Consider the following 13950-nt stretch of genomic DNA (forward strand, 5'->3'; position numbering starts at 1 on the left):
GGAAATGCGATCACTTAGTGAACTTACATTGCCTACTAGAATATCCAGTATTTTATTAACTTTTATGAGTATCTCAATTATCAAATCAAGTATTTTAAAACTGAAATTAGGTATTTCGCAAGTAAAACTAAGTAATTGAAAAAGTTCAATGCTTAGTTGCGAATTTGTTTTTTTAAAAATAAAAAAATAATTAAATGAAATGAACAAGTCATCCAAATGGACCTTGAATGGAAATACGAGCATTTGGTGAACTTGCGTTGCATATTCGAATATCCAGTATTTTAATACTCATTCTGAGTATCTCATTTATCAAATCAAGTATTTTAAAACTGAAATTAGGTATTTCACAAGTAAAACTAAGTACTTGAAAAAGTTCAATACTTAGTTGTGAATTTGTTTTTTTTTTTAAATAAAAAAATTAAATGAAATGAACAAGTCATTCAAGAGCACTTGGTGAACTTGCGTTGCATATTATAATATCCAGTATTTTAATACTCATTCTGAGTATCTCATTTACCAAATCAATTATTTTAAAATTGAAATTAGATATTTCGCAAGTAAAACTAAGTACTTGAAAAAGTTCAATATTTAGTTGCGAATTTGTTTTTTTAAAAAATAAAAAAAATAATTAAATGAAATGAACATGTCATCCAAATGGATATTAGATGTAAATACGAGCACTTGGTGAACTTACGTTGTATATTCAAATATTTAATATTTTAATACTTATTCTGAGTATCTCATTTACCAATTTAAGTATTTTAAAACTGAAATTAGGTATTTCGCAAGTAAAACTAAGTATTTCAAAAAGTTCAATGCTTAGTTATGAATTTGTATTTTTTTAAATAAAAAATATTTTAATTCAATGTATATGTCATCAAAATGCATCGGGAATGATGAGTGGAAAGAGAAGATGACCAACAAAAATTAGAGATTTATATAATTTTTTTATTAATTAAAAAGGGTAAAAATGTAAAAATCTATAAAAGATATAGTAAAAACTAAGTTAGTCTTTTGTCAGGTATTAAATTACAAAAAAAACTGTTGGGTACTGAATCTTAATTAAATCATTGACAGATGTATTTTTCTCCAAATTACCGAATAGATTTTCACAAAAAATGGAGTCAATCGTAGGTATTGTCACTCTGGAAAAAATTTTAGTGATATATTTCTTAATCAGGGGATTCGGTATTGTATGTTTTTACAAATGTTAGTAAGTCAATTTTTTTAAATTATATAAGTAGTATATTAATTATATTCTAACTATTCGTCTCACTCAAAAGTTTTAAATCACGCAACAATATAACTGATACGGTCGTCCCAAACAATTATAATCGAATGTTAGACCTGAAATTTTATCTGAAATTAGGATATTTGTACGTTATAAAAAGATATCGTGAACAAATTGATATTTTATAATAAGATTTTTTTAATGATTTTTAATAAGAATTTTAGTCATAAATTGTTTGAATTTATTTTCATTTATGTTATCTTATTTTAATATAATTAGATTGTGTGAATCATATTTTTATGAAAATTGACATATACATTGAAGATTCAAATACACAAAAAAGTACTCTAAATATAGTATAAAATCCATACTTCTATACTATTTTATATTGTATTAAGTTTGAGACTCTTAGAGTAACTAATTTTGGTGTCATGGTCTGTTTTAATAATTATTTATATTAATAAAATGTTAAAATTTTAATGTAAGATATATGTAGTTCAACGGATAGAATCATTGGTTCTTGAAATTTATGTATTATGCACTAATAATAAATATGGATGAGTTGCATTGTTTATCCGTGTATTCCAATTCTTAATTAATAACGTACAGTCGGGAGGAGATGTGCAAGCAGACGAGAACATAAGCAGGTTTTTATCTTCTTCTTCACCCCTGCCTGCTTCTACTATCTCTGCAATCTCCAGCATAAAACTCTTACCCAAGCCTAGTGAGGTAAACGGAGATCATATACACAAAATTTGCAATGAATTCATCAATTATCCATACAGCTACCAATCCATCTTCTCCAAGCACCACAACTCTTCTTCCACCCCACTTTATCTGCACGCCCTTCCCCCTTCGCCAGTGCAAAACCCATTTCCGCCGCCGCCGCTACAGAATATGCGTCACCCGCTCTTCTTCCCAACCCCCAGTCACCGTAGTCAAGCCTGATGTTTTTGGAGACAAGAGGGAGCTGACGGGCGTCCAGTCTCTCGTGGAGGCTATGTCGCCACCCATCCGAATTGCCAGTTCCGCACTTATCTTTGCCGCTGCCGTTGCCGCTGGATATGGCCTTGGGATCAGGTTTGGTGGGTCACGCAATTCCGGGATAGGTGGGGCTGTGGTTCTTGGGGCAGCTGGAGCTGGGGCTGCTTTTGCGCTGAATTCCTGTGTGCCAGAAGTCGCGGCTGCTAGTTTGCACAATTACGTTGTGGGTTGTGATGATCCTGGGGCTCTGAAGAAGGAAGATGTTGAAGCCATAGCAAACAAGTACTCTAATTTTACTGCACAGCATGTTGTTGTTTTCATAAATTTTTATCTGATGGTTGGCTGATTAATTTTGCTGCAAAACTACTTTATTACTGGCTATCCTTAGTGGTGTCACGAGCGATACGTCTATTACTATAGTTCATTCTATAATTATTGATGAAACCTACAGAACTGATATATTCCAAAACATGTAGAAGTTTCTAACATACAATCATGACATGAATAATTGGTCCAAGTCCAGTAGCCAATAGATGGTACCTACAAGGAGTACTGAACCATGCTTTTGCATTTTCTTGGTTGCAATAACTTCCAGGAATGAATAAATGAGTTTCTCAGTCATCAAGTTTTAGAGTGCTTAAATCTATCAGTTACTCAGAAACAAGAAATTTGGACTACTTTAACTTGGAAGACTTGTGAGGTGAATAGATAATAGGAAACTTGGACCACGAATGATAACTGGCCAATTTGAAGGGGCAAACAAGGGAATTGCTCAAGAGTAGAGTGCTGGTGATTGTTGCCAGGAGCGGATGTAAAAGACCACTTTCTTCTCTCTATCGTCTGGACATTTTAATTTACATAATTTTGTAATTAGAAGGTCGTCATCTCATTTTTTTTGTTAATATGATCTTAATTTTTCTTTATTTGTATTAGCCTTTTCCTAATGGGCAGTTAGATTTTTAGGCTTCTGTGTCTTTTATTTTGAGTCCTAGGTTTTTTTTTAAAACCCCCCCACCCCACATACACACACAAAAAAACGCACGCACAGTAGGTGTTTTTCCCCAAAAAGACTCCTCTCTAACCTGCCCTCTTCATCTTTAATCAGCTTCTTACTCTTACTCACTGTTAATTTTTCATATATATTGCCATGATTGTGAACCTTGTGATTTTTTGCTTCTGTTGTATTCTTGTTGTACAATCTTTCAGATATGGTGTTAGCAAACAAAATGCAGCATTCAATGCGGAGCTTTGCGATATATACGGCAAGTAAGTAGTAAGCTGTTTGGTCAATTATAAAGTTTAATAACCAGTTTGTTTGTATGTGCAGACATGTTTTCAAATATTTCCCAGCTAACAAAAAATCGGTTTTCTATTGTTTATGTGGATCAATGTGTTTTCACATGTAGAGTTATGATAAGTAAATAATGCTTTGTGGGTTTCAACAAATGAAAGCCTATCCAATCCATTCAACGTGCATGCAAAGTCAATAAGATTAGAGAATTGATAACGATATTTAAAAAAAATTTCAAATCCTTTTTGTTTATCATTCTGCTTTCAATTTTAGATTTGTATTGGCTGTCCTTCCTCCTGGAGGTGAAGATCTCAAAGGTGATGAAGTTGAGACCATAATTAAATTCAAACAATCCTTGGGCATTGATGACCCAGAGGCGGCATCAGTACACATGGAGGTACGATTGTTTGTGATTCTTGATTTTAATGGAAGAACAATAATAATTGTGGCTTTACTTTACTCTGGAGATTATTTGTTTGAAGTGTTTTTATCATGATTTCTCAGATTGGTAAGCGGATTACCAGGCAAAGACTTGAAACAGGGGATCGTGATGCTGATGTGGATCAACGTCGGGTGGGATGTTATTTTGATAGTCTTTGATATTATATATTTCGTCTGGTAGGACACAGTGATTTGAGCTTGTATATATTTTATGTTTCTGCTGCAGGCATTTCAGAAGCTGTTATACGTGTCAAATCTTGTGTTTGGACAAGCATCAGGTTTCCTGTTACCCTGGAAACGCGTGCTCAAGGTCACTGATGCCCAGGTATTTATGCATTGTAAGGCTTTCCCGTGATGTTTTCTTGACATATTTGACCTGAAGTTTTCTAGTGTTTTCTTTGGGTAACTGTGGATAAAATTGAAGTTGATGGTTCTGTAAATCCAATGCTCCATTTTAGAATTTCTTTAGTCTTCAAATTACCTTTTCTGTCAGGTTGAGGTTGCTATTCGGGATAACGCCCAGAGACTCTATGCTTTCAGATTTAAATCGATTACACAAGGTAATACCCATTACATGGTTGTTTAATGCACCCCACAAGTTTCTTGGTGTCATTTTTTGTTTATAGAAAATCTTGTTAGATTTATTTCTTATGGTTGGTCTTGAAATGTTTTCTAGCAAAATTTTGCATGTTTTTGCATTTCAATTCAATTATTTAACTTGTATTTAGGCTTCTGCGTTGACAGATAACCAAGAATAAGTATGTGGAAAAATGTAATTTTTTTTCACTGTGATGCATCTTAAAGCGACTTGAACTGTTAATCGGGTAATGCACCGCTTTAGATGTCCTGCATTTAAGCTGAATGTTGTTGAGATGTAAGTTTTTTGCTTAGATTGATTCATGTAGATTCCATCTGGCAGATTTTGCTTCCAATATGTGTATATGATATCTTACTTATTATTGTATAATTAATACTTTAGTAAATTCGTCGCTACATTCTACACTTGACTAATGAGTAGTAGTAGGTTGACTAATGCAACTTATTTATGTGTCTTTATGTTTGCTAGATCTTAGTGTGAGTCAGTTGATCAGCCTCAGAGAAGCTCAACTTCTATATCGACTTTCAGATGAGGTAAATAGACAAAAATATTCTGGGAACCAAATAGCATATGTATCCATCAGATTTTTATTTTTATTGCCACTGGCCATACTGTTGAATATATAAGATTGAGAAGAGACGTACTGTGCCTGTCTTTCAATGGTGATTCTTTTTTCCCCAGCTTGCTGCAGACATCTTTAGTGAGCATACACGAAAGCTTGTGGAGCAAAATATATCAACAGCTCTCAATCTATTGAAGTCAAGAACTAAATCCGGGTATGAAACTATTATGCTTCAATATTGAAACTATAGCAATTTGCGACTTGTTTAAGTTTGTTTTAGTCCCTTGTAGTTGCCTTGGTGCAGGTGTTGAGACTTGGTTCTGTGATTCATTTGTAATTCATTAGCCTGTGTAAATTATGTTTTCTTTGTTGGTTATGGAGATAAAGTTAAAATAAGCACTATAAGACCTTCTAACAAGTGAAAATTTATTGTTACATGTTATGAGCAGAAACCTTGAAGTTGAATGACTCGTGCTTAAATTATTATAAGACAGCAAAGCCTTGGTGGGTTTAAAATGTAAATCAGTTGATTTGGCAGAGTTTGGTCTTATCAAGATTTCAAAGATTTGTTTGAAAAATATAACCTAATAATAGAGCCTTATCCTCGTACTGACAGCCTGCAGTTCGTTAATCTATTTTTTAATGCTGTTTGTGTAACTATAGTTTGTCTTTTTCCCCACTTTGTTTTGTCAGCAGTAAACAGTCCCACAATGTTTACATTCTTTGTAATATGAATGCCTAACAAGCTGTGTATGTTTTACAGGAATCGTGTTATCGATGAACTTGACAAGATTCTGGCATTTAATAATCTCCTAATTTCTCTCAAGAGCCATCCGGATTCTAGTCGCTTTGCTAGGGGTGTTGGGCCTGTGTCGTTAGTAGGTATTATTACTGAGCAATTTCGAATCCCTCATTCATCTTGGTTTGAATACTCTTTAGGCTCTCTGATACTATCTTCTTGAAGATTATTTGGGCGTATTTCCTATATGTAGTTGTCAGTTAAAGCTTTGTTTTTTCTTGAGTTAGGTGGGGAGGATGATGGTGACAGAAAAATCGATGACTTAAAGCTTTTGTACAGAGAATATGTGACCGATGCTTTGGCGGGGGGACTCATGGAAGAAAAAAAGGTTCTGACCGACATGTTTTCATCACTTTCTAAATATTTATTTATTTAATTATTTTATTTACTGAAATGTTGTAAACTATCATTCAAGTTATGCAGCATAATACTTTCCTAGTAACTTATGGTTGTGGACTCTGTGATATGTACGGTCTACCCCATTTTAGTGTTGAACTGTTCACTTATTACAACCTCGAGTGGGTAAAGACGCTTAAATTTCTGATTGTCGTGGGTTGTTGGGCGGTATCCTACAATATACTTATATAGGGGAGTTCTATTAAGTGTGTACGTATGTTGAAGAGTTTCAGCTCAGTGGATCATTGATTGAAAGAAAACTGACGCTTTTGGTTATTGTTACATTTATTTTATTGTGAATATTCAACATTCACCACCATATTATTTTTATGTATTTCTTTACAATGAGATACCTTGTTGCTTATGCCTACGCCTATGCCTAATGGTATTTGTGCTGTTAGAGACTAAATATGTTAAATACTTAATATCTCTATCAGCTAAACTTTGTCGAGCTTACCTGTTTTCTGTTTTTAATCCTACATTTAAAAAAAAAAAAAAATTGGTACTGACTTCATTCTATTGTTTTTATTGTAGCTTGCTGCACTTAATCAGTTAAGGAATATATTTGGTTTAGGAAGGCGAGAAGCAGAGTCAATTGCTATGGAAGTTACCTCCCAAGTATATCGCAAACGGCTTCAGCAAGCAGTGTCAAGTGGCACCTTGGCCGCTGCTGCTAGTAAAGCAGCCTATCTTCAAAATCTATGTGAAGAGTTACACTTTGATCCACATAAGGCCGTAGAGATTCACGAAGGTTCAGTTTAAATTATGAGGGATAACATTTATATTGTGTTGGAAGCTTTTTTCTGTGTAGTCTTTAAGTATTTATATTTGTTCGGTGTTTCAACGAGTTACTAATTGTGTACTACATTTTGTTCCTGAAAGTATCACTTTTTATTGGTCAGAAATTTACCGAAAAAGACTTCAGCAATTGGTAGCTGACAAAGGTGAACTCAGTGATCAGGATGCTGGAAACATTAGAGAAGATACAGATTAGTTTATGCATTCCAAAAGAAACTATTGATGCAATTCATGCTGATATCTGTGGCAGTTTGTTTGAGAAGGTAACATTGTTATTTTCTGTCAGTTCTTTTATGTTTATAAATTGGGAGGCTGGCGAAGAGTTTAATCCTTTTTTTTGTAAGATGTTAAAATTCACCAAAAATTGAAAATTAAAGACCACTTCTAGCCAGGTCTTACAACCCCACCAGTAATAAATACTTGCCAATGGTTGCATCCTAGTGTGTTTATTTGGCAAAAACACAATAGTGGTTATTTGGTCAATTTCTAGATATATAACATAATTATAGTTCGTGGGTCCTAATTTAGGATTTAGTACGCCTGCCCCTCTATCAAACTAATGTTTGCATCCTAACTCCTAAATATTTAGAACGCCCCTCTGTCAAACGAATGGTTGCATCCTAAACATACATAAGAACTTTACATTTTCAATTTGTCTAAGAGTGGAGAAACTTTTCTAATAAAAAGTTTTCTGAAAAGCTATTTTGTTTAAAATAGTAGTATTTTTTGTAATTAAAAAAAACATAAATGTCAAATTCCAGAAATATTGCTTTTTACTAATTAGGCACTGTTTCTGCTTTTACAAAAAACTTAAAAAACCATGCTTAACATAGTAATTTCTTTATGCCAAGTGCTTCTACATTCGAAATTTGATTCAAAGCTAAATGCGTAGGTACTTGATGCATTTATCTCTCATTTGACAAAATCTACTCTTATGTCGCATTTGAATTGATGAATTTCGGAGCAAACTTAGGCTGCATTTTGAGGTGATGGTTTTAAATTCATGGATTTCGTAACGAAACAACAGATCAAATCTTAAAAATAATTTATTTATTTATACATTAGTTATACAAAGTAGAATGAATTTTAATGAAAACTTTATTGAATGAACGTGAAATATATTTTAATTAACATGAAATACTATATACACATGTAAGAATTGAATTCGAAGTTTATGGTTTTACTTTCCTTGATAACAAAAATACATTTGAAATTCATAAATCCAAATGCAACCTTATGTTTAGCCCATGGAATACAGGGGATTTGTTCATAATAATGAATTTGTGTTCACTTTGTAAAATAATTTATGTGTCTTGAAAAAGGTTTCTCACCTGTGTAATATTCTTGAATCAATACTTGCTCTTATCTCCTCATAGATGTGAATCTTTTTCACATATTATTATCACCATCTACTGCGATATACATTTTTGCTTCAGGCCCACCCCAATAGGTCTCGAGTTCTTATTTTTTATCGTCGTCCATAAAGAATCACAACCTTTGAGGTGGTGGTGTTAGGTGATTATAATTATAATTACTAGGTCATTTAATTGGTTGTCCAATCACTTCAACAGGTCGTCAAGGAGGCAATTGCTGCCGGAGTCGATGGCTACGATGCAGAGATCCAAAAGTCTGTCAGAAAAGCTGCTTTTGGTTTGCGTTTAACCAGGGAGGTTGCTATGTCTCTTGCTAGCAAGGCAGTAAGTGCCCAATGAACCAATACATTATTATCCTATAGAATCTATGGAATCCTAGATGGAGCTCTTTTGGCTCTGATCATCTTTATTTGGTCTATCAGCCATGTGGTCGGCTACTGATTTAATTGGGGGGCTTATTCTATACTCAATAAGTTTCTACGAAACTTGTGATGCCATTGATTTGATTAATCCGAATAGTAATGTTATTGGTTGTGCGCAGGTCCGTAAGATTTTCGTAAGCTACATTCAGCGAGCAAGGGCAGCTGGAAGTCGTACTGAATCAGCGAAGGAACTCAAGAAAATGATTGCTTTCAATAGCTTGGTTGTGACTGAACTGGTTGCTGATATCAAAGGTGAATCAGCTGATACAACACCTGAAGAACCTACCAAGACAGAAGAACTACAGATGGAGGATGAGGAGGAATGGGATTCCTTACAGTCGCTCCGGAAAGCAAGACCCAGCAAGGATACTAAAGGGAAACCAGTCCAGACGGAGATAAACCTGAGAGATGACCTCCAAGAAAGGGATAGAGCCGACCTTTACAAAACGTACTTGCTATTTTGTCTTACTGGTCAAGTGACCAGGATTCCTTTTGGTGCCCAAATCACCACAAAGAAGGATGATTCTGAGTATGTTTTGCTTAACCAACTTGGTGGCTTACTTGGGATGTCAGACAAGGAGATCGTGGAAGTGCATAGGAGCTTAGCGGAGCAAGCTTTCAGGCAAGAAGCTGAGGTAATTTTAGCTGATGGACAGTTGACTAAAGCTAGGATGGAGCAGCTAGACGTGTTGCAGAAGAATGTTGGCTTGCCACCTCAGTATGCTAAAAATATCATAAAAAGCATAACTACTACGAAATTGTCCGCAGCTCTTGAAACTGCTGTAGGTCGGGGGAGACTAAACATTAAGGAAATCCGAGATCTCAAAGAAAATGGAGTCGACGTAGATACCATGATATCAAAAAGTTTACGAGAGTCCCTCTACAAAAAAACTGTGGACGATATCTTTTCGGCTGGTACCGGAGAGTTTGATGAAGAGGAACTGTATCAGAAAATCCCGAAAGATCTCAACATTGATCCTGAGAAAGCCAAAGGAGTTGTTCTCGAGCTTGCTCGCACTAGATTATCAAACTCGCTCATTCAGGCGGTGGCACTATTAAGACAAAGAAACCATTCCGGTGTGGTACGTACTAGTTCTAATTTTTTCTCCAATTCTTAATTGATACGTAAAAGGTGTAAAAACCGTTGCCCATTATTTTGTGTGGACTTTCAGGTTAATTCCCTCAACAACATGTTAGGATGTGACAAAGCGGTCCCTTCCACTCCCTTATCATGGGAGGTGCTGGAGGAACTAGCAGATTTATTTCTCGTGTTTATTAAAAGCGACCCTGCCGATGAAAAACGATCCCGGTTACAGTATCTGCTGAACATCAGTGATTCAACTGCAGAAGCTTTAGAAGCCATGAAAGATAAAGGATCTCCAAATGAGAAGGCCGAGGAAGAGTTTGTGTTCTAAAAATGTTTGTTTTAGCCAATTTGAGTTCGATTTGAACAATTTTGTCATAGATTTGCACGGAAAGGTAAGCAAAGGCATTCTTAAGTTGAGTGAAACTTACCTTTGAAGGTGTCGAATAGGATTTTCTTTGATGTACTACAAGAGGACTGATTCTTAAATATGAGTGGAGTTAGGGGTGAATCCTAATTAACCCTTGAATTATTCAAATACTGTTTAAGATAAAAATATATATATTATATTAAACAGTGCAATAAATTTTGCTATCTATATTGCCACTCTTAATTTTTCCTCTGGTTTTGGCTTTATCTATTATACATATATATCATCTATACTTCTATATTATGTTAAAATTACTGAACCTATCAGATTAACTAATTTTTCTATTACATGTGACACCAAAACTTTTTCCAAGTTTGCCATTATATCATCACGTTGATATCATGGCAACGTCACATCAAAAATGACCAAAATCGTAAAATAAACAAAGATAACGAGTTAAAAAAATGGATAACATAGATGATAAAAATATCAAAGAAATAAGAAATAATTATATAAGATCAAAAAACTACAATTTTTCATATTTTTTAATCACAAATATAAAAAAAATAAAAATTTGAAATGATAAATGGAAATAAAAAAAAAACAAATCTATGTTGAAAATGATGTATATCAGAGAAGATAAAACCGTATAGGCATTAGCTTGGGTTGCTAATGCATGTTATCCACTAAACAATGAGTATGTCTCTTGTGAGACGGTCTCACGAATCTTTATCTGTGAGACGTGTCAACTCTACCGATATTCACAATAAAAAGCATTTGTCATGTCTTTGTACTTTATTACTTAGGTTTCTAATTTGTAAATATCTAGACGACTAGAGATGTAACACTTTTGATTCTAAATAAAAGATATTACAAAATTAGTCATTGTTAATTTTGTTCTAATAGGTAACGGGGAGGAAAATTCAAATGTAAAAGCTTACTTCATATTTTTTTAATTGATTGCAATAACTAATTTCTTGATATTTTTGAAATTTTATCGGTACTCAAGCAGTCAAGCTGCGGAAAATATCATTGGGAAAACATTTAAATAGTTTTTTTAAAAAATGAGAACGTCTAACGAGTCATTCAATATTTGTACTGCTCGGCTCGTGAATGAGATAGTGAATGATACTCAATATAAGCATGAGAAATCAATATATTTAGATAAGATAATACTGCATGACATTAATATTTCGTAGAACTTAAGTCAAATATTGGATTGGACAAAAGAAAAATGTATAATCAATCGATGTCTTTATATTAGGTTGAAAGATTACGCAGCGACTTAATTACTCTAAAGTCAAAGAAAGAGAACGAAAGTGTCCATACCAGCGACCATGTTTTGATTATTCTTAATTTTTTTGATTAACGAAATATTTTCAACATATATTTCCTATTGTGCTTAAATTTCTTGGAAATGCAGTATGAACAATCATCCTCTTCAAAATTAAAATGATAAAAAAAAAAGAAATTCAACTTTATGTTTATTTTTCAAAAAATAAACATTCTCCTATAGAAAGGTGTCTTGTTAAATAACTAGTTAATTGCTATGCGAACCCACCTTGGCTGCGAAATCTAGCTACACAAAAAAAAATTTGTGATATACATATTTTATTTGGGTCATTCATAAAAAATTATTAATTTTTTTGTCAAAATTATTATTTATTATTGTTAATTTTTATGTCAAAACTATTACTTATTATTGTAAACATGAGCAGACTTGATCTGATTCTTTATTCGCTGACGTCCATCTCATAAAAAAGACATACTAAACTAGCTATAAGACGATTATTTAATAAAATAAATCAAGATTTTATATAAAAGAGAAATAAGAACTTTCGCATGAATTTAATATGACAAGTAGAATTGAAAGCCTTGCATCATGATGTCATGAAGTTCGTTATTAAGGCTGACGACTTATGATTGGACAAATTTACGATTTAAAATATATGGTGGAAACAATTCCACAACAATAAGTTTTATTTTTTAAAGACTTTTGGTGGAGTAGTGGTTACAGAAGCCAAGATTCCATTTGCATTTCTTAACTTGCATTATTACCTTTTATTCTAATATTTGTTAAAGAAGAAGACCCATTTTCATTGCGAGAAAAATTTGTGTGAGATAGTTTTACAGGTCGTATTTTATGAGACGGATATCTTATTTGGGTCATCAATGAAAAAAGTATTACTTTTTATGCTAAGAATATTATTTTTTATTGTGAATATCGGTAGGGTTGACCCGTCTCACAGATAAAGATTCGTAAGACCGTCTTACAAGATACCTACTCCCCAAGGCCATTATATCCAATTAAGTTACATTCATATTTTTACATTAACGTTTGATTCGTGTGCTAAAATGACGAAGGATGTAAATCGATAACAAAATGATGTATGGACTCTAATCATTTGTTTTAAAATTGAGTCAAACTTTGAATGAAATAAAGATATATAATCATTTAATGTCTTCTCTTTTGTACCGAACATTACATTTTGATCTAGATTTTTATAGTTTTCTCATGAGTATGACCTCATGTATCAAATATAATAATTCAAGAGGAAAAACAAAAAAAAGCCTGCATATATATTTTTCTGCACGAACTGTATAGGACCGAGCGCTGATATTAATGATACAACTCAAATATTTTAAACCATATAACATACTTTTCAATTGCTCTACTAGCAAAGACAATTATTGCATTTCAACAAATTGTTTTGACGTCAATGGATTCTTGTTCCTAATTTTAAACCCTATGAAAATATATATATTTCACTAACTCAAATGACGGAATTCAAAATCGTCGCTAGCAGCTTTTTTTTCGTGCGATCTGTGGATAAAAATTTCTTAGTATAATTTTCGAGCTACATATAAATTTTAATTACGTGCAATAATTGACTAGATCAACGTGCACAAGTACTATATGGTTATCTTATTATGTATATATGTACTAAACCAATATAAAGTCAATTTCGACAAAACCTCAACCTAACCCGATCTCTTTATTCAACTTCATTGTCTAACTTATTCCACGCCATCTTTAATTCTTTTTCCTGTGTCATTAGTTTATTTATTTATTAATTTTTAGCATTATAAAAGTCACCAATCAAATCCAAAATTAATTTCTTAGCTTTTCTACGTGTTGTGTGCAATTAGTCAAATGGATTTTGGCAGGCACGCATGCATCGTTAGGTACCCGTCAAATACAATTAATATAGGCACGTGGAAGGATCCAAAAATTTTACCAGTCGAAACAATTTAAACTCGTATGATTTGAAAGCCAAGCTTACATATTTTTTTTAAAAAAAGTTTTGTCTAGCTACATTTGACCTCGCTTGTCATGGTAAAAAAGACGGGTTGAGTTAAGATTTTAATAATTTATTTGGAAATGAATCAAAATAGGTTAATCTGTTTGAGTTATGAGTTAAGACGGGTTCGGCCTGGTTAGTCCGACATTTATGGTCTTTACTTCATATATTAATTTATTGTAATTTTAGTTTTTAATTGTCTTTGTCTTTGAGTTTGTGTTGTGTAAAAGATATTAAGAGTTTCGGTTTAGTCATTAGATAAATCCTAATTGAAGTAGGCTACACAAGAGTTGTATAAA

The 13950-nt window shown here is 33.1% G+C and overlaps 1 protein-coding gene across 1 annotated transcript; it reads left to right on the plus strand.

The window, feature by feature from the left end:
* Window positions 1-1810: 1810 nt before the first annotated feature.
* On the plus strand, window positions 1811-10511 carry LOC142553382 (protein TIC110, chloroplastic-like). The gene is given in 16 exon segments (XM_075663593.1): window positions 1811-2497; window positions 3422-3481; window positions 3780-3903; window positions 4011-4079; window positions 4174-4272; window positions 4441-4507; window positions 5014-5078; window positions 5227-5321; window positions 5871-5989; window positions 6134-6234; window positions 6837-7053; window positions 7205-7266; window positions 7268-7363; window positions 8672-8797; window positions 9015-9977; window positions 10068-10511. Coding segments are annotated over 16 exon segments (3012 nt in total). The 5' UTR covers window positions 1811-1991; the 3' UTR covers window positions 10311-10511.
* Window positions 10512-13950: the final 3439 nt, after the last annotated feature.

This window comes from Primulina tabacum, chromosome 8, assembly GCF_025594145.1.
Source record: "Primulina tabacum isolate GXHZ01 chromosome 8, ASM2559414v2, whole genome shotgun sequence".
Classification (NCBI taxonomy): Eukaryota; Viridiplantae; Streptophyta; class Magnoliopsida; order Lamiales; family Gesneriaceae; genus Primulina; species Primulina tabacum.